This window comes from Schistocerca piceifrons, chromosome 6 (assembly GCF_021461385.2).
Source record: "Schistocerca piceifrons isolate TAMUIC-IGC-003096 chromosome 6, iqSchPice1.1, whole genome shotgun sequence".
Classification (NCBI taxonomy): domain Eukaryota; kingdom Metazoa; phylum Arthropoda; class Insecta; order Orthoptera; family Acrididae; genus Schistocerca; species Schistocerca piceifrons.
The window spans coordinates 20,626,344-20,646,709 of record NC_060143.1 but is presented as its reverse complement, the minus strand read 5'-3'; the positions used below and the strand labels follow the sequence as shown (position 1 = coordinate 20,646,709).

General features: G+C 40.8%; 1 protein-coding gene across 1 annotated transcript in view; it reads left to right on the top strand.

Annotated features, from left to right (window-relative positions):
• Window positions 1-20,366, top strand: part of LOC124802835 (1-phosphatidylinositol 4,5-bisphosphate phosphodiesterase classes I and II) — a 390,603-nt gene that overhangs the window by 279,273 nt on the left and 90,964 nt on the right. The window contains exons 14-15 of the mRNA XM_047263846.1: window positions 15,739-15,948; window positions 18,317-18,636. Coding sequence (XP_047119802.1) covers window positions 15,739-15,948; window positions 18,317-18,636 — 530 coding nt within the window. The remainder of the gene's footprint in view (window positions 1-15,738; window positions 15,949-18,316; window positions 18,637-20,366) is intronic.

Sequence of the window (20,366 nt, the reverse complement as noted above, 5' to 3'; positions counted from 1 at the left end):
AATTACAGCTGGTTGAGAAATTACAAGATATTTTGGTTTCTGTGAACATCAGTGGACCATGCTTGAATTTATTCCAAGAAAATAGTATAATTTGTGAGTATTTGTACTTTTGCAGTCACTTTATAGTGTTATAAGTCTACCATAATGTAAATTGATTGATACTGTTGTGTATTACACATTATTGTACAACTGTACATACATATCAAATTCTGTGATTTCACTTGACACAATTTTTTTAACATGAACTCTTGATTTTTCTGTCCCTTCATATTTGTGTCATGCTGTAATATTACAAATCCAAAAGGCTCTCTGACTACTACATTTTCACAAAGCTGCTGAACCAAATTCAGTGAAATTTTGTTTGGAGATAGCTTGAACACTGATGAAGAACTTGGGGTACTTTAGAATGCCTGTAGCACAACGTACTTATTGATTTGGAAAATATTAAGCAAATTAAGGAAAAAATATTTACTCTTTGAAAAGAATATTTACTTTTTGGCTTTTGAACTTTATCATATTTGTGTAAATGCTTTTATTGCTTGCTATGTTCTATGTTGTATGATTCAACACAATGAATACAAAGCTTATACAATCCTCAGTCTGTTTAATCCATATTTCCATCCTAATATTATTAAATGTGAAAGTAAATTTGTTATGTTCTCTTGACTGAACTGCTGAACCAGTTTCAAGGCAGTTTGGTATGGAGATGGCTCGGTCCCTGCTTTAGCCACATTAAGGAAATTATTAAATTTATTGCATGGTGTACGCATTGTATAAAGTGTAGTTGCTGCAATGGCATGATGCACGAGGGCACGCTCCTGCCATATTCCCTCCACATCTACATCTACATGTACATCCATACTCCGCAAGCCACCTGACGGTGTGTGGCGGAGGGTACCCTGAGTACCTCTATCACCGCTCAGTGGTGGCATTGTGTATCGCACTGCATCATGGGTTGGGGTGATTGGAACAGGGTGTGAATTGTGGCTCATTTTATCACAGGTGATGCTTGCCACTAGATTGTGAGGCCATCCTGTGGGATGATTGACTGGATTGATTGAGACAGACAGCCTCACATCAAGGTGGTGTAGGAATTGTTCCCTACCTAACTTGCCATATTAATTACAAAATTCCAAATTGGTGCTTGATAGGTACAGCACAGGGATCAGTGTCCATGCATGATGAAGAAACAACATGTTTATTTAATGACTAAACTACTACATAAAGTAAACTTGAAAGTGTCTCAAAATTAATAGATATTAGAGAAATTAATAGAATTAATAGATATCAGAGAAAGTCGCTTGCCGATGTGACAGCACTAGATCAAAATGTGATGCAGTGGGAACAGTAGACACTGAACAAAGTCACTACCTTGTCCCAGAGTAACCAGCAGCATGAGACAGATTATTATTGATGCAAGGTGCAGAATTAATCATATCTTGCAGAAGAAATTGTCTGGGCAAGATAAGACCAAGACATGCAGTTAACACATGAGCATGCTGGCGGTGACAGGGAGAAATTGGACAGTACTGATGTGGGAATCTATCGGAATGTCTTGTGGCATGAGACACCTATTTACACACTGGGCTGTGTAGCAGGCATAGTCTTAAAACTTCACAATAACTATCTCAGTACAAAGCACTTTGCCATGTCTGTTGCAACATGGGCTTGGGTCCAGAGTTGATTTTGGTGCTGCAAGGAGAAGACCAATACAGAATAAGGCTGGGGTAGTGGAAGCCATGCTATGAACTGAGCTATTATATTGTACCAGTAGCCAGAGACCATAGGTGGGTAACGTGCTGCATCGCAGAATCAACTGCTTGGGGAAGAAGTGAACACATGAAGGAAGAAACTTGCTGCCTTAGCAGTTAGCCACAGCAAGCTAGAAACATACAGAACTGCTAAGCCCAATGTGCAGTTGGTGGCTACCACACAGTTCTCCCTGTGAGAGCAGAATTCAGATGATAAGCGAGGTGATGACAGTGAAAGCTGGTACAAGTGGGAGATGGGATGAGAGGGGGGGTGTGGAGGGTGGGTGAGGTGGGTGTTGTACCAGCAGTGAAACCATGGATCCTGGTGTTGATGCTTTGATGTTTCAGGTGCTGCTTGTGTGATGGAGTTGGGCACAGAACATCAGAACACTGGATGTAAGGTACGCACGACACCCGGTTATCTGATGTCAGTAGTGCGTGTCTGCTGCGTGACAGCAAGTGACAACGCAGTACCAGCAGTAAGCATGAGTGATGAGTAATCTGGCAGTGCACAAGGTGGGGGGTGGTGAGCCAGTTTGGCCTGAGCCTGTGTCCAGTGCTGTGCACGCAGGGGTGGGCAGGTACTGGGCACGTTTGTCATTACGCAGCTGCGGAGGCAAGAGCACAGCGACATGGAAAGGTGGCTGTGAGGAGGGGCTGAGCACAGTGTCTGCATTTGAAAGTTGAAAATGCACATGCTGGATACTGTGCGCATGAATCTCCAATGCCTACAGTGTAATGACAGGTGGCAGCAGGTCCAGGAATGACTCTGGGAATACATGAAATAATGCTGCTGTGGAAGTGACAGGGGCTGTGCGGGGTGTTGGGGGCGTAATTGGTTGTTGATGGTGGCAGAGGTGAAATTGCTGTGTTGGGCATAGGCTGAATGAGAGGCAGAGGTACAGAGACCTGAGCATCCTGGGCGTTAGGGATGCTGGCACTTGTGTTGTCGATGGCCAATGGGTTTGGGACAGTGCTGGTGGAGCACGGTGGGTTTCCTGTGGTATTGTTGGCTGTAGTGTGATGGGATGGTCTCTTGGGGGTTTCCATGGCAGGGATGCTTGGTGCAGTGTCAGCAGTGGCAATGTGGTGGTGCCACCAGTATCATCAAAGGCACTGCCATTGGCACCAATGTGTGTCTGCAAGATTTTGATGAAATTAGTGGCCAGGCTCAGCCGTTTGAGATCAGGTAGCATATATTGATTGAAATGCTGGATGGTGTGCCATGAATATGCAGAGTAAACGTCTTGGAGTTTCACTTAGGACCTGATGGGGGTTGGAGAAATATGGAGAAAGTGGTGGCTGGTGAGGGCCAATGCACAGCATGACATGGGTGCATGAGGCAAGGTCACCATGAATGAATGCCCTGCACTTGCATGGTGCCAGTTAGTGGTGGGCAACAGGCAAGCCATACATTCCTGCAGGCTTGCTGATCTCAAGCATGACTTCATGCTTAGGCAGGTCATCAAGGTCTAGGAAGTTGCCCAGCACAAGTGGCTGCCACAACAAGGTCAGCAGCTGACATCTCGAGGTCAGCCTTGTGAGTGACGCAGAGACCAACAAGTACCAGTACCAGTGACAGGGTGGCAGTTGACCTGTTGTTCTGGCAAGTGAGAGCGGCCTTCAAGGTATGGTGGAGATATTTCACCATGCTGTTGGTGGTTGGATGTCAGGCGCAGGTCAATCACACAGAGGTCCTTCAGTACACGAAAAAGGGCACATAAAAATTGCAGTCCATTGTGGCTTGACACGGGCAACTGAAATGGGCAGTCTACATGGAGACGAAGGCAGCGGCTATCATGGGGGCAGTGATGTCAAGTGCTGACACTGCCTCACTGAGCCAGCTGTAGGCCCAGGTCCTGCAGTCCCTCTGAATGCTTGGCCACACAAAACACTACAACTTTAGCTACTGATAAAATGTGGACTAGCAGAAGGCAGTGGACAGGAACAGACAGGGTGAACCACTGATTGTGTTGCACCAGATGCTGCTGTCTGAGCTGGGGACCAATGTACATTGAAAGTGGAGTCTGGAAGCAGCGTCCTGCCAGAGGCAGGTGAGCTCTGGGTTGTGTTCCAGGGTGATGGTAAGTGCCTCGTAGTCCAGGAACAAAGTGATGGCAAAGGTACGGGTGAGGCAGTCAGCAACAATGTTGTCAACTCTGGCAACATGACATACGTCAGTAGTAAATTTGGAGATGAAGGATTGCTGCCAGAACTGATGTGAGGAGCACTGGTAGATGTCTTTAGAGTGGGCAAACATTATAGGCTTGTGATGTGCATGAAGTGATGGGTTTCCACCACTGGCTAAAAGTATTTGATTGCCTTGTAGATGACAAGAAGCTCTCTGTCACAAACATTTCAGAGCCATTGAGTAGCAGATAGCTTACTGAAGAAGAAAGCAAGCTGCTGTCAGGTGTCACTGACATGCCGCTGTCCGTCTGGTTGGTGTTGACCATGAGGGTGGGCAGGTTGGTGGGGTGGGGGTGTGCGAGAGTGATAGTGTCTGCCAAGTCATGGTTGGTGACAGAAAATTGTCTTTCACTTGTGGCGTTCATGACACTAGTTTGTTCCCCTTTGTTTTGGGGTTGTGGAGTGCGGCAGTGAGCAGCTCCTATATAGCAGTTGCATTCCTCAGGAGACAGTGGAAGAAATTTAACATGCAAAGGAAGTAGCAGAGGTCCTCAAATATCTCTGGGTGCTGGAAATTGAGTATAGCTTATACCTTGCCAGGCAGGGGCATGAGCTGGTAGCGGAGATGGTATGGCTCAGGAATACCACCTCGCTGGCACTGAAAACACACTTTGCTGTGTTGATTATGATGCTGGCATCCTGGAGGCATTAAAAAATTACGCAGAGGTGCTTGCGGTGTTCATCACTCATTGCAGAGAAAACAAGTATGTTGTCCATGTAGGCGAAACACCAGGGCAAGTCTTGCAAGATTCTATCCAGTACACTGTCATATTTGGGTGGCATTACCAGGACCAAGGGTCATAAAGGCACTTTTGTAGAGCCCAAATGGCATGATGATGGCATCTTTCCGGATATCCCCCGATACAGTTGGTGTCTGGGTAAAATCCTTGGTGCAGTTGATTATGCTGAAGATTGTAGCCCCAGCCAGCATGTTGTGTACCTGCATAGGAGTGACACCAAGTACAGCCAGGGATGGTGCAGGCATTTATCTTCCATCAGTCATCACACAGGCGCCAGGAGTCACCCTTCTTCATGGCAGGGTGGAGGGCAGATGCCCATGCAGTCTTCAAAGGACACAGCTCGCTGGCAACTAGCAGTCATCAAACTAGACCTTGGTGATCTTGAATAATTTGTCCAGCAATAGGGGCCATGGCCAACTGAAGACAGGTGTGCAGGGGGTGGTCTCGATATAGTGGACAGTTGAGTGGCAGACCTCCTGAAGTGTGCTGGTTGAGTGTGTGTGAACAGGAGGTAGCACCAAGAATTCAGCATATGTGTTAGAAAATGCCACCTGCTTCACATTGAAGAAAGCAGCAAAACATGTTACTATTCTTTTCTCTCCTAGTATCGCTGTCTATGAGATGCCAAATGGCAATGTCAGGGAGCAGGCTGTAGTGCCCAATAAACTCCTCTCCGATAATGGGGTCAGTGACTTCAATGATGGTGAAAGTCCAGAGGAGGTTCCATTGCAGGCTGAGTTTGAGGACATGATGATGTGTGCCATGGGTGATGATGGGGAGTTTTTCACAGCTGTCATGGAGTGGCGGAGGCAGCAACAGGACCCCATACAAGCTGCCATGGGGAGATCAGTGTTGATCAGGAATGGCATGATACAGTGAGTGTCGCTGTTGAACAGATGTTAGAAGACTGAGCAGCAGCCGGGTGCACCTTACAGCAGTAGCCATTGGGGTTTGGGTAGCAAGAGCAGGGCTCCCTGCAGTTTGCAGTGTTCAGGCTGAAGCTCTCAGCAGAGACTGGCTGTGTTGTGAACGGTGTCAGCAGGGCAGTTGGAATTGCAGCGGTGGTAGCCATCATTGCACTGGCAGCCAAGTATGCATGTGCTGTGGTGTTTGGAATCAAGCTGGCTGCGCCACAGTCACCTGCAGTATTGTCATATCATTGCTGATGCAGGTGTAGATACTCCATGCTGGTGGGCACTATCCTGTGGGCAAATAGGGAAGGGAGCAGCTGGTAATGTCATTAGGGTCACATCAAGCTGTGAGTTGGCTGGCAGTGTGGCAGCCAGCTGACGGCTTGGGATGGGGGTGTGGTTCATGCATGGAGGTCATAGGTAGGGAGGTCAGTGTCTCATGCACCAGGATCCTGTGCACCCTGTCAGTGAGGCTGGCAGTGTCAGTGAGAGGGCTATAAAGCAAGTCAGCCAGATGTTGTACAGGAACCTGTGGGAAATGATGTGTAGCTCCTGGGCCTGACAGAGGGGTGACAACAGGAGGGGGATCGAGCATTAGTGTGTTGAGGCTGGGAGGAGTGGCGATGGCAGCAGATGTAGGAACTGGTGCGGGCATGGCGAGCCTGGCACCGGGGCCTGGGCCACTGATGGTCACATCACTGCAAGTTGTGTGTACATGTCAGCTTTGCAGCATTCTACTTCAGCAGGATGTGTGGCCAAGTTGGCGATAACGCCATGAATGGCTGGAGCTGGAGCTGCATACAGTGAGGTGTTGGTTGGGCCAGTGGCTGAGGCCACAGTGCTTAGGGTCCCAAGGGGTGAACAAGTGAAACAGATGCAAGGGAAATATCAGTAGCTCATGATGCGAAGCACAGTATTGTCCATAGCATGGAAACATAAGTTGCTGGTGGGGTGTGCACCTGCATGGTACTCCAAATGCACACCTAATGTGATGATCTGGCAAAACATGCCTAATTTGAAAGTTGAGTCACCTGATTCTATCTGTGGGTCATCAATGTAGGAATGTTCCCCAGCCTGACTTGCTAAATTAATTACAGAATTGCAAAATAAGGTATGATAGGTATTGCACAAAGATCAATGTTCAAATGTGGTTAAGAAACAACACATTTATTAAAAGACTGAACTACTATAGGAGAAGAAAGGAAAATGTGAAATGGTCTCAAAATTAACAGATATTGAAGAAAGTCACTTGCTGATGTGATTGCACTACATAAAAGTGACATGCAGTAAGAATAACATACACCGAACAAAGTCACTACTTCATCCTAGAGTATTTACCACCATGACACTGATTGTTATTTAAGCAAGGCACAGAATTAATTGTCTCTCACAGAAGAAATGGTTTGGGCAAGGACTGAATTAAAGGCACAGGGTTAAGCATGCCAGCAGCGATGGACAGAGCTCATATCTCAGACAGTACACATATGAGCTCTATCACTCACTGATCTATTTATTTATTTATTCCATGTGATCTGATGGTACACAGTGTGTTGCAGATGTTGGAAAATATCATTTAACATTGTTAACATATATTAATGTAAGCCTATAGTATCCTAATGTATTATATTGCTCAATGTTTTCAATTTAACACAAACATCAAGATTACTGTTCTAAGTATTCATTTACAGAGTAAAAACAGTGACACAACAAATATGACTTCACGGCTTTGCTAAATTTTATGTTGTCTTTGATGGACTTAATACTAGTGGGAAGATTGTTGAACAGTTGGAGGCCCATGTGGAAAACTCCCTTTTTACACAGTTGAGTGTTTGTACGTATAACATGCAGGTTTGCGTTTTTCCTGGTGTTGTGTTCATGTATTTCGTTATTTTTTACGACTCTGGGGTCAGTTGGCACTGTGTGTTTTCTGAAGAATTTTAGAGTCTCAAGAATGTAGAGGCAAGGCAGTGTAAGGATTTCCAACTTTCTGAAGATGGGTTTGCAGGAGTCTCTGGGTTTGCTCCCAGTAATAATCCTCATTGCTCTCTTCTGGATTCTGAATGTGCTCAGAGCAGTTGGAGCATTTCCCCAGAATATTACACTATATTTTAGGTGGGCTTGAATGTTAGCGTAGTATGCACTGGTTAATGTTTTCAGGCTAGCACATGTTTTCAGTACACTCAATGCATAACAGCCAGTACAAATCCTGGCATTTACCTTTCCTGTATGTGTATTCCATTTCAGGTTATCTTGAACCCACAGACCTAGGAATTTGAAAACAGTGTCGGTATCTATTGACTGGTTATTTATAGCGACAGATGGCTGAGAGGAATTTGCATTCTCTTCTGTTCCGGTTTTCCCACAGTCCATGTTTCACTACCATACAATGCTGTACTCCAGACGTACATCCTCAGAAATTTCTTCCTCAAATTAAGGCCGGTATTTGATATTATTAGACTTCTCTTGGCCAGAAATTCCTTTTTTGCCATAGCGAGTCTGCTTTTGATGTCCTCCTTGCTCCATCTGTCATTTGTTATTTTACTGCCTAGGTAGCAGAATTCCTTAACTTCATGACCATCGATCCTGATATTAAGTTTCTTTCTGTTCTCATTTCTACTACTTCTTATTACCTTCGTCTTTCTTCAATTTACTCTCAATCCATACTCTGCACACATTAGACTGTTCATTCCATTCAGCAGATCATGTAATCCTTCTTCTCTTTCACTCAGGATAGCAATGTCATCAGTGAGTCATATCATTGATATCCTTTCACCTTGAATTTTCATCCCACTCCTGAACCTTTCTTTTATTTCCATCATTGCTTCCACAATGTACAGATTGAACAGTAGGGGCAAAAGACTATGTCCTTGTCTTACACCCTTTTTAATACGAGCACTTCATTCTTGGTCATCCACTCTTATTATTCCCTCTCGGCTGTTGTACATATTGTATATGACCCATCTCTCCCTATAGCTTACCTCTATTTTTCTCAGAATTTTGAACATCTTGCACCATTTTACATTGTCGAACGCTTTTTCCAGGTCGACAAATCCTATGAACGTGTCTTGATTTTTCTTTAGTCTTGCATCAGTTATTAACCACAACGTCAGAATTGCTTCTCTTGTGCCTTTACCTTTCCTAAAGCCAAACTGATTGTCATCTAGCACATGCTCAATTTTCCTTTCCATTCGTCTGTATATTATTCTTGTCAGCAACATGGATGCATGAGCTGTTATGCTGATTGTGTGATAATTCTCACACTTGTCAGCTCTTGTTGTCCTCAGTATTGTGTAGATGATGTTTTTCCGAAAGTCAGATGGTATTTCGCCAGACTCATACATTATACACACCAGCATGAATAGTTGTTTTTTTGCCACTTCCCCCAATGATTTTAGAAATTCTGATGGAGTGTTATCAATCCCTTCTGCCTTATTTGACCTTAAGTCCTCCGAAGCTCTTTTAAATTCTGATTCTAATACCAGGTCCCCTATCTCGTCTAAATCGACTCCTGTTTCTTCTTCTATCACACCCGACAAATCTTCCCCCTCATAGAGGCTTTCAATGTATTCTTTCCACCTATCCGCTCTCTCATCTGCTTTTAACAGTGGAATTCCCACAGCACTCTTAATGTTATCACCCTTGCTTTTAATGTCAGTGATGGTTGTTTTGACTTTCCTGTATGCTGAGTCAGTCCTACTGACAGTCATTTCTTTTTCGATTTCTTCAAATTTTTCATGCAGCCATTACATCGTAGCTTCCCCGCACTCCCTATTTATTTCATTCCTAAGCAACTTGTATTTCTGTATTCCTGAATCTTCCAGAACAATTTTGTACTTCCTCCTTTCATCTGTCAATTGAAGTATTTCTTCTGTTACCCACGGTTTCTTCACAGTTACCTTCTTTGTACCTATGTTTTCCTTTCCAGCTTCTGTTATCATCCTTTTTAGGGATGCCCATTTCTCTTCAACAGTACTGCGTACTGAGCTATTCCTTATTGCCGTATCTATAGCCTCAGAGAACTTGAAGCATATCTCGTCATTCCATAGTACGTCCGTATCCCTCTTCTTTGCGTATTGATTCTTCCTGACTAATGTCTTAAACTTCAGTCTACTCTTCATCACTACTATATTGTGATCTGAGTCTATATCTGCTCCTGGGTATGCCTTACAATCGAGTATCTGATTTCGGAATCTCTGTCTGACCATGATGTAATCTAACTGAAATCTTCTTGTATCACCTGGCCTTTTCCAACTATACCTCCCCCTCTTGTGATTCCTGAACAGAGTGTTCGCTGTTACTAGCTGAAGTTTATTACAAAACTCAATTAATCTTTCTTCTCTTTCATTCCTTAACCCAAGCCCATATTCTTGTGTAACCTTTTCTTCTACTCCTTCCCCCACAGCTACATTCCATTCTCCCATGACTATTAGATTTTCATCTCCCTTTACATACTGTATTAGCCTTTCAATATCCTCATACACTTTCTCTATCTCTTCGTCTTCAGCTTGTGACGTCAGCATGTATACCTGAACTATCGTTGTCGGTGTTGGTTTTCTGTCAATTCTAATAAGAATAACCAAATCACTGAACTGTTCACAGTAAAACACTCTCTGTCCTACTTTCCTATTCATAACGAATCCTACTCCTTTTATACCATTTTCTGCCACTGTTTATTTTACCCTATACTCATCTCATCAGAAATCCTTGTCTTCTTTCCACTTCACTTCACTGACCCCTTCTATATCAAGACTGAGCCTTTGCATTTCCCTTTTCAGTTTTTCTAGTTTCCCTACCACATTCAAGATACTGACATTTCATGCTCCAACTCGTAGAATGTTATTATTTCGTTGATTATTCAATCTTTTTCTCATGTTAACCTCCCCCTCGGCAGTCCCCTCCCAGAGATTCGAATGGTGGGCTATTCTGAAATCCTTTGCTAAAGGAGAGATCACCATGACACTTCTTTGTGAAGTCTATGATTGATAGGTGGGACAAATTGGATAGCACCTACTAGGGAACCATTCTGCATACATTTCTTTTCAATATAAATGAAGAGCATGTCAACCAATTCTTCATTGAGAAATGATATTATACTCTTGAAAATCGTTTATGCATTACTGAAGATGTGTTGCTAAAGATTCCACTGTGTTGATGTTTCACAAGTGATACACTATAAGCGAATTGTAGCATTCTCATGACAAACCTGTTCTACGTAGACAGCAGTTCCACTATGTTTCAGTTAACTCCTCTGAACTACAACACACAACTTATGGCATATTACTTGTCTGGAACAGGTTACCATCTGGAGTAGTGTAAACATCATCTACATATTGTTTAGGTGGGCCATTCAAAAGTCACGAGAACACTCTGTGATTTCTTGTTAAATTTTCAAGAGAGTTATATCACTGAATTTGTCTCATTGAAATCTACTATTCTTGTGGCAAAAATAGCAGTTACAGTTCTTTAAAAAACGTTTATGCCTGTACCACAGTTATTAATAGTTGTGAGAACCCACTACTGTTTCTTTTATGAGCCGTGCTCACTCTTTGTCTAGGTGAAAAGAGATTACAAATATCTTTAATGGTCAAAAGTGATTTGAGATGAAAAACTTAGACACCTCATCCTGTATGCATTATCTGCTCAATAATATAAGAGGCTCCATGAGGCTGTTGGTGGACAATACTGTTGTCTATAGGAAGGTTGCAACAATAGAAGACTAGTGAAATGCAGGAAGACTTGTAGAGATTAAAAAACTGGTACAGCAGACCCTTAACATAAACAAGTGTAGCATAGTGTGTAGAAATAGATGAAGAGACTCAATTCTGTTTGGTCACAGTTGTTTCCCTTTTATCCAGCATCAGGTCGGGTTGAGACTTTAATGGTATTTCTCCATTTTCATCTGTCTTTCCACCATTCTTCTACTGTAATTGTTTTGTCGAAGCCCAGACCATTTTAACCTATTCTCAGTTTTCTCATTCATATTCTCTAGTCCAACTTTGTTCTTAACATCTTTATTTCTCACTCTGTCCCTCCTCATTTTCCTTAACATACATCTTGGAAATTTTGTTTCACTGGCTTAGATTCTACTTGCTTATCTTCTTGTCATTGTCCAGGTCTCCAATGCATATATCAGCATGGGTGTAAAATACTCTTGTACAGTATTTCCTTACACTTCATTGGAACCTCCAAGACTGCTACTCACATACTGGTAAAATGCATTGCTCTGTTGTACCCTTTTGCTAACTTCTACTTCCATTCTTACATTCTCCATTATCACATTTCTTAGATATTTAAAGCTATCCACAATTTCAATATCCTGTCCTTTTATATTAATTTGTCTCTTGCTTTCTCTGTCTCCTCTAGTTGCCACCATAGTCGTGCTTTTCTGAACAGTGCATTTCATTCCGTATTTCTCGATTTTTTCATTTAAGATGTCTCTTTGTTGTTGTACATCCTTACTGTTGGCTCCCCACACCACAATATCATCTCCCTTCCTCTATGAGCTTCTTTTGTCTCCCTCACAATTTTATCCATCACCATTATAAATAATAATGGTAATACCACACTTCCTTGTCTCAGGCCTGTAACATTCCTAAACCTGTCTATTGGCAATAAATAGCTGGAAGCAGTCGCAGCCATAAAATAGAACAGAGTAACCACCTAGAGCAACCTTAAATGGAATGGCCACAAAAAACTAGTTGTAACTTGCTGAAAAAACAGATTCCAGACTAAGACTCACCGGAAGAAACTTAAGGAAAAGTTTTCAGCCATGGAAGAAAAAGCTTACAAAACACTTGTTTAACAAATTCTTGAGTATTTCTCATCAGTCATGGACTCTTACCGGTTTGGACTAATAGAAGAGATAGACAAGATCCAACAAAGAGAGGACTGTTTCATTAAATAAGCACAAGATCCTTTTGGAGGTACTCGACATCTGTTGTTGCAGACTCTACGAGAAGACATTGGGCACCATAAAGAAGTTAGCTGATGAGATTCTGAGAGTGTGTGTTTCACAAAAACTCATCCACCATATTACTTCCTCACACATATGACCTGCGAAATGACCCACATAACAGATGAGTCCCTCTCTACCTAATGTCTAAATGTTCTGCCACTTCCTCCCCACATTCCCCAAATTGTCACTGTTTCCCCTCTGTCAAAGGAACGAACACTTCTGAAAGCATAGTATGATTCTTTCTATTTTTATGGTGTCTCTTGGTAGTTCTGGAATTTCACCCCCTGAAGCTAACTTCTGTTTAGTACTTCTGTCTCCCTGTAATTTTACAGTTTTGTCAGGTAAATTATCATTTTGATAATTTGTAATTACCTCTGTATATTTTGCACAAATATACTAATTATTTCACATTACTCTATACTTGATATTTCCTATATAGAGACCTACAACTAGAATGAGAGGAATGGAGAACTCATTTATTGAAGACAGTGAAGAAACCATCAGTGAAAGCAAATGTCTGGAGTCCAGTGCTCATTCAATCCAAGGCTTTTTATAACGCTTATCACTTCTTTTACTACTGATAATTAATTATGTACAGATATGAAAAATGCAATAGTGCACCATGGTTTATGGACTGGCTAGCTATTCAGACAAGGACATACCATCTCACAAGATGTTCAAACCAGCCTTCAGGTTGAAGAGAGTTTCACTTTTTATACACTCTTACCTGATCAAGATGACCCCAAAGCTAAAGTTGCTGATGCATAGTTGTATGATGTCACATAGCACAGGCTAACAAAAAGAGCAGAGGTGATAGCATAAAGTTTTTGATTACTAGATCATGCACCAATGTCCTGCATAAAATCTGGAAGCTTTTGACTCTTTCCTCTGGAGTGACAGCAAGAAATATCTGATTAGTCAACTTGATGATGGCCACTTCATTGTATTTTGTAAATGCAGGCTGTGTGCTCTCATCCTTTGATTTGATTTTACTGATCCTAAAAATCTTATTTTGTGTATTTACACATGGGTGTGGGACAAGCCACAAATACAATTTGTTTAACTCCTAATTTTAAAAAAGCAAGCAACACCTGTAGAATGAAACATATCAGCTAAAAACTAATTTATAATTTATATATCTAAAAAGAAAGATGATGAAACTTACCAAACAAAAGCGCTGGCAGGTCGACAGACACACAAACAAACACAAACATACACACAAAATTCTAGCTTTCGCAACCAATGGTTGCCTCGTCAGGAAAGAGGGAAGGAGAAGGAAAGACAAAAGGATATGGGTTTTAAGGGAGAGGGTAAGGAGTCATTCCAATCCCGGGAGCGGAAAGACTTACCTTAGGGGGAAAAAAGGACAGGTATACACTCGCACACACACACATATCCATCCACACATACACAGACACAAGCAGACATTTATAATTTGATTGAATTTATAATTTATAATTTGATTGAATAGATGAAAGATCTACTCACCGGGTGGCAGCAGAACACACACATAGAGGAAGGTTATAGTTGCGCGATCTTTTGGAGCCAGTGGCTCCTTCTTCAGGCGGAGGTCTTAGGGGGAGGAAGGAGGGGTGAGAGAAAAGGATTGGAGAGGTGCCTTCTCATCCCATCTGGCAAGTCTCCCCTGACCCACGATTCAGGATGACTTTCCCAAAATCTGCCCCCTTTCTTAGACCTCTCCAGACCGTTTCCTTCACCACTCTTCCTTCCCCTTCAACCCTTCTGCCTGAAGAGGGAGCCACTGGCTACAAAGACATGCCTGATTGTAACTTTATTTTATTGTGTGTTCTGCCACTGCTTGGCGAGTGGATTTTTTACCTATTCAATTACATTATTTTGTCAACAATTGATTGTTTCTACTGTTATAAAAACTAACTTATAATAAGAAAATATTTATGTGATCCTTCAGGTTTCCTGGCATGGGTGATTAATAGTGTGCTTCTGAGTGTTCTGCTAGTTTGTTGCTTCCATTTTATGCATAAAATGAACTAAATATGCTGTAGATTAATGGTACATAAGAAGATATTTAACTTTGTAAGGATAGTTATGGTACAATTCAAATAATTTGGGAATGACCATTCAGTGAGTAGTGTACATATTGAGTCATCAACAGACATACGAAAAAGAAGAATGAAAACCTGCTAACTTTTACAAGCTAACTTTTACAAACCATTTAATGAGCTAACACACACACACACACACACACACACACACACACACACACACACACACACACACCTGTGCAACTACGTTGTTATTCTAGACTGAACACACCCGTGCAATTACATTGTTATTTTAGACTGACATTTATAAATTATTCTATTAAATAGAAGCAGTTCTTATGATGTAACATTCATACCTTTGCTCTGAATCCTTCTCTGTTTAACTTTAAACTTTGATGTAGCTTGTTGTACAGAAGAATTCCTATGTGCCTTACACTGCTCTGTCCTTCCATAACCATTGACTAATTATAGACGTATATTGGAATGACATGTCTGATGGTGGTTGATGTTTGTAAATTTTTGTGAATAAAACAGATTGTTTCATGAGTATAAATACAAGGCAGTGGCAGGATACTGAGCTCCAGAAATAGATTTTCAATGTTGTAGGAGAGAGGTGCTTGTGTCATTATCTTGACTATTCTCTTCTACATAGTAAATATCTCTCTGTATAAGACACATCAAAATGAAATGCGATGTGTGTCACATCATTCTAAATCCCAGACAAAGCTTTGCATACACAAATCTCTGTCATGAACACTTAACTATTGCACTAAAGACAGAACAGCCACACTTGAAAAGAAAATTGCTAGTGTATTTAAAGTAGGAACTGTTGTGATTGCACAACTAAGTAATACATGCCATACAGATTTATTTTACTTGGCAAAGAGAAGACAAAGAATCCAACAAGTTGGATGTAGTGATGTGCTGAGTACACAATGCTTTATGTTAATGGAAAGAAGATATTTCAAATAATGGAAACATGTAATCCTTTTATTTTATATTTATAAAAAGCTCTTAATTTGTCAAGTAAGTTATAAAGTAGTTCTGGATTACTTGCAACAAATTCTGTACTGTTTATATTATGTATTGCTGAACATATGATAAAAGTTGTAATATACTATAAGGTGTCTCATATGTGAAGTTTTTGTTTACTAATTTATCTTTCAGAAAAGAATAGACCCTATGAAATGTCATCTTTTGATGAGAAGCAGGCTACAACACTTTTGAAGGAGAGTCCAGTAGAATTTGTTAATTACAATAAGCATCAGTTGAGTCGTGTCTATCCTTCTGGTACACGTTTTGATTCTTCCAACTTCATGCCACAAGTGTTCTGGAATGCAGGCTGTCAACTAGTTGCCCTTAATTATCAAACTCTAGGTAATGTACTGTATTTTATCTTTTGTCTTACTGCCTGACCATTGTTGTTGTATTGATACTATTATTATTGATTTATATGAGATACATACATTTTGTATTGCTATTGCAGTCTCAGTTGATAGACTTAAATGCGTTTATGTACATGTAACTGTTTGAAATGTGATAGTGATAGTGATGTAATTTAATAAGAGGAGAGAGAGAGAGAGAGAGAGAGAGAGAGAGAGAGAGAGAGAGAGAGAGAGAGAGACTGGTGTTCTCAGTACCTGTATCAAATCCTATCTTCATCACCCAAAACAGAATTCCTTGCCCCTCTCAATTTATGCAGTATCCTAGTTTACGCATATTACAATTCTGTAGCTGATAGATCATTCCCTTGTGGCTGACCCTGAGTCAAGCAGGACTTATCCCATACCCCTACTCACCACCTCTGCTGCAATTCCGTCACAGAATTTTCTGTCCTGTAAGAAGTGGAGCCATTGTGAAAGCAGTCACATTATATCCTTACAGTGCTGCAATTACTCTTGTAGTGTACTGTACTGGGATGACAATTAACTAGCTGTTTACCTGCATGTATAATCAGTGCCAAATGTGGCTAACCACGGACTCATGTATCCTATTGCTGAACATGCTACCATAACACTAATGACATCAACAGTCTTTTTGTGCCCACGCTATCTGGATCTATGCCCCAGCTCTAGCTCCTCTAAGCTAGACAGGAAAGATCTGTTCCTCCAGCATATCTTATATTTTCATAACACCTTTGTCATAAACCTCCAATTGTCCCCTTCATCTTCTTCCCAGTCTTTTATCTTTAACGTCAACATTTCATTGTCCATTGTTTTCTACAACTCTTCACTATTACCCTAACATTGTATTATTTATGCCCCCCACTTGCCCATCACCCTGTACACTTTCCACATTTCTCAGTCCTAATTTTTCTTCAGTCACTGACAGCCATCTGCCATCTCATCTTGTCTCTGCATTACCTCTCCAATCCCATCATGCTCATTATCACTCTTCTTTCATTCTCCATATCCCCCCCCCCCCAAATCCTGTTCCTATCAACCTGAACATCCACTAATTCCATTCATAAGAAGTCAGTGTCACCGCAGTTGAGCTTATTTGCGCATCTGTGGGGGTTGTGTGTTTCCTCCTCTTTGTTTTGTACTACAATGAAGTATTGATATCTAACTTTAAGCTAAAAGTAACACATGCATATCAGTTTATGCAGGATGTCCCAAACCTTTAAGATCAAAACTATACAGATGGCATAGTATCCTAAATTCTGTATTTTGAGCTAGTAAATCAGTGATGCAACATATGTGAGTCATGTGTTTGAAAACTGCTGGTCTTTCGTTACAAGCGATTGCCTGCTGCATCATTATTGGTGGTGTTACTTTGAAAAATAATATACATTCGTATGTAATATACCATTGTTTGCAGCCCACGACTGGTTTCTCTAGACTGTATTCTTCACAAATGATGCCACTTTGAACTGTGACTGTTTTTTGAACTGTGACTGTTTTCCAACTGCTGCAATAGCCCTATCTGAAATGATAAAAAGCCATGCATTGCTCTCAGATCACCAGCAATAATTGTGCATCGGCTTGTGAGCTGGAACTGTACAAAATAAACAAATAGAATCTTATTTTGTGCCTCCCCATAAATAAATAAATGGTGCACATAACTTGTCAATCTTTTGAGATGTACTACTGTTGTTGTTGGAGACTGAACATCTTGTTTCCTGCATAATATTGTGATTTCAACAAGATTGTGTACTAATCCACTTCGATAGTTTATGAGCACCTTAACAACAGATACTCCTATCATCAGACTGGAAAAGGTAGAGGGAGTCTTGTCCTCTACCCAGTGTCATCACCAGATTTCACTCATATGGATTTTTCCTGTGGAGTTACATGAAGTCATTGGTTCATGAAATGCCTTTAGGAACTGACAATAAAGTTGTTGGTACTGTCATGGCTACCTCTTTCATTCTGTAACAGACAACAGGCAAATTTTTAGATGCCATTGTAATGTGTACACTGAAACTTTTACCCATCACTTTGAACAATAGATGTGAGCTTAAGTAGTTGCTATGCATTGTATTGCACATTTTCAACAGTTATTTCCTTATTACAAAATACTCATATCTTGTATCATCTGTATAATTTTGATCTTAAAAGGACGCCCTTTAAAGAATTTCTGGTCATATATTCAAAAACAGTAAATATAATGCATTATCAGCCAACAATAAAGAGTAGTTGACACTAACATTCTGCATATAGAAAAAGAAGTATATGCTACATACTTGAAAGACTGCATAATGATGTGTTACAACATTGTTTGGCTCTAATTTCCCCTGTTCCAGACCTTGCAATGCAACTTAACTTGGGAATTTTCGAGTACAATCACCGTTGTGGCTATCTGCTAAAGCCAGAATTTATGCGAAGGCAAGACCGGAGACTGGATCCTTTTGCAGAGTCAACAGTAGATGGCATTATAGCCGGTACAGTCTCAGTACATGTAATCTCAGCACAGTTCCTCACTGACCGTCGGGTTGGTGTCTATGTTGAAGTGGATATGTTTGGCTTGCCTGCAGATACTGTGCGAAAAAAATTTCGAACAAAAATTGTGCCTAACAATGGTATTAATCCCATATTTGACGAGGAAGCTTTTGTCTTTAAAAAGGTTTGTTATTTTTTGTTGTGTTGTCTTGCTTTATTGCATGAATCTTGCTTGGTTACCTCAGTAGCCAAGGCACACAAATTAAGAGTCAATACTTGAGAGCTTTGCCACTGTTCATGAAACATCAGTTTCATCAGCATATGGTTATCAGTGTTCATGACACATACACCTTAAGGTCCTTGAATATAATATCTTCAAGATTTCTGTTCAGTTTAGTATTGCATTTATAATTGATGCAAATGACTCATAAAACAATGTCTAACAAAGTAGTATGAACAAACATTCAGGAAGCAGTCCTCACACATAGAAGAAGAAAATATTTTATCTGACAGCTGTTTAGAAGCACTTTATATCTCCATTAGAATTCATTTGCTGTGGGTCTTCATGAAGTATTAATCATGGGAGTCTCACAGGAACGTGAAATTTTCAAAATGCCCTCTTGAATTGATTGTGATTATTAATTTCACTGCTAGTGTTTTGTGTTCCATTTCGTTTAATGGAATGTTGACATATAATTCACATAATTGCTTGTTTTAGTGTGCAACTCATGTCACTTCTTGTGTGCACATGTACCTCTCTCCATTGCCTCACTTAAACATAGCATCAGTTGTTTAAGTGATGATTATGGACTTTGGTGATCACATAACTTCTTTCTGATGTTCATCATGGACTTCACTTCCAGCACAGTGCACTTGACTGGTGCCCACTTGATATGTATTAGCATTGTGTCAGTTTAGCTGTTAGACGCTAAGTTGAGCACTTTACTGGCTAGCCAGTGTTACGCGATGACCTGTTTTCCTGCTATTTAAAATGTGTGCGAAAACTACCAGTAACTGATTTTCTGCGTGGCTGCACTTCCCTAGATGGCTTATTCAGCTATGTGTTGACCTTTATTTTAATGTAAATCATCTGTTTGTGAATGAAGCCCTCATTTCAATGTAATTTATAAATTTCTGCAATCAACACCAATGAGACAACATGAATCATTACGCAACCATTGAAGACTGTCATCAACAAAGATTTTCAGTCAATGCTTGATCCAGCATTATTGATTACTGATTTTTAGAGCCTCCACCCAGACTCAGTGCACAAAGTTACATTTCTCTCTGAGTGAATACTCTCCTTTCTTGTTGATCTGTTGGAAGCTGTGCTTTTCCCTGTCTGATGAAGCATGTACTTCATACATGATGGAGCTCCTACCTATTTCATTGCTAATTGCCATTGGCTTCTAAATAACGGATTTTGTGATGAATCGGTAGAAAGATATGGATGAACCCTTGGCTTCTACATTCTCTGGCCCTAAGTCCACTAGACTTTTGTCTGTGTTGGCATTTGAAATCTTGTAAGTTCAAACTCTGACACAAGATACACAATGTCTTCATACACATGTTGTGGAAGCCTGCAAAACCATACATAATATTCCAGGGATAAATCAGTGCCTGTGGAATCCATTGTGACAGTGAGTTGATGCATGCATCAGTGTTAATAATGGAGAGCACTTAGAACATTTCATGTAAGAAAGAGTTTCATGTTGTGTGGTTTTGCAGTCTCTTCCTGTGTGTTGCCCTTGATTAATATATTATGAAGAGTTACAGAAAATAAGTTCTAGCAGGGAAATAAATTCTGTCCATATCCATGTGTACATAGCACAATTAGTGTCTTCTTCTGTATACAAGGAAGGTGACTTGAATGTTTGGCCTTACCATCTTGTTACACACTGTATTATATTGAGG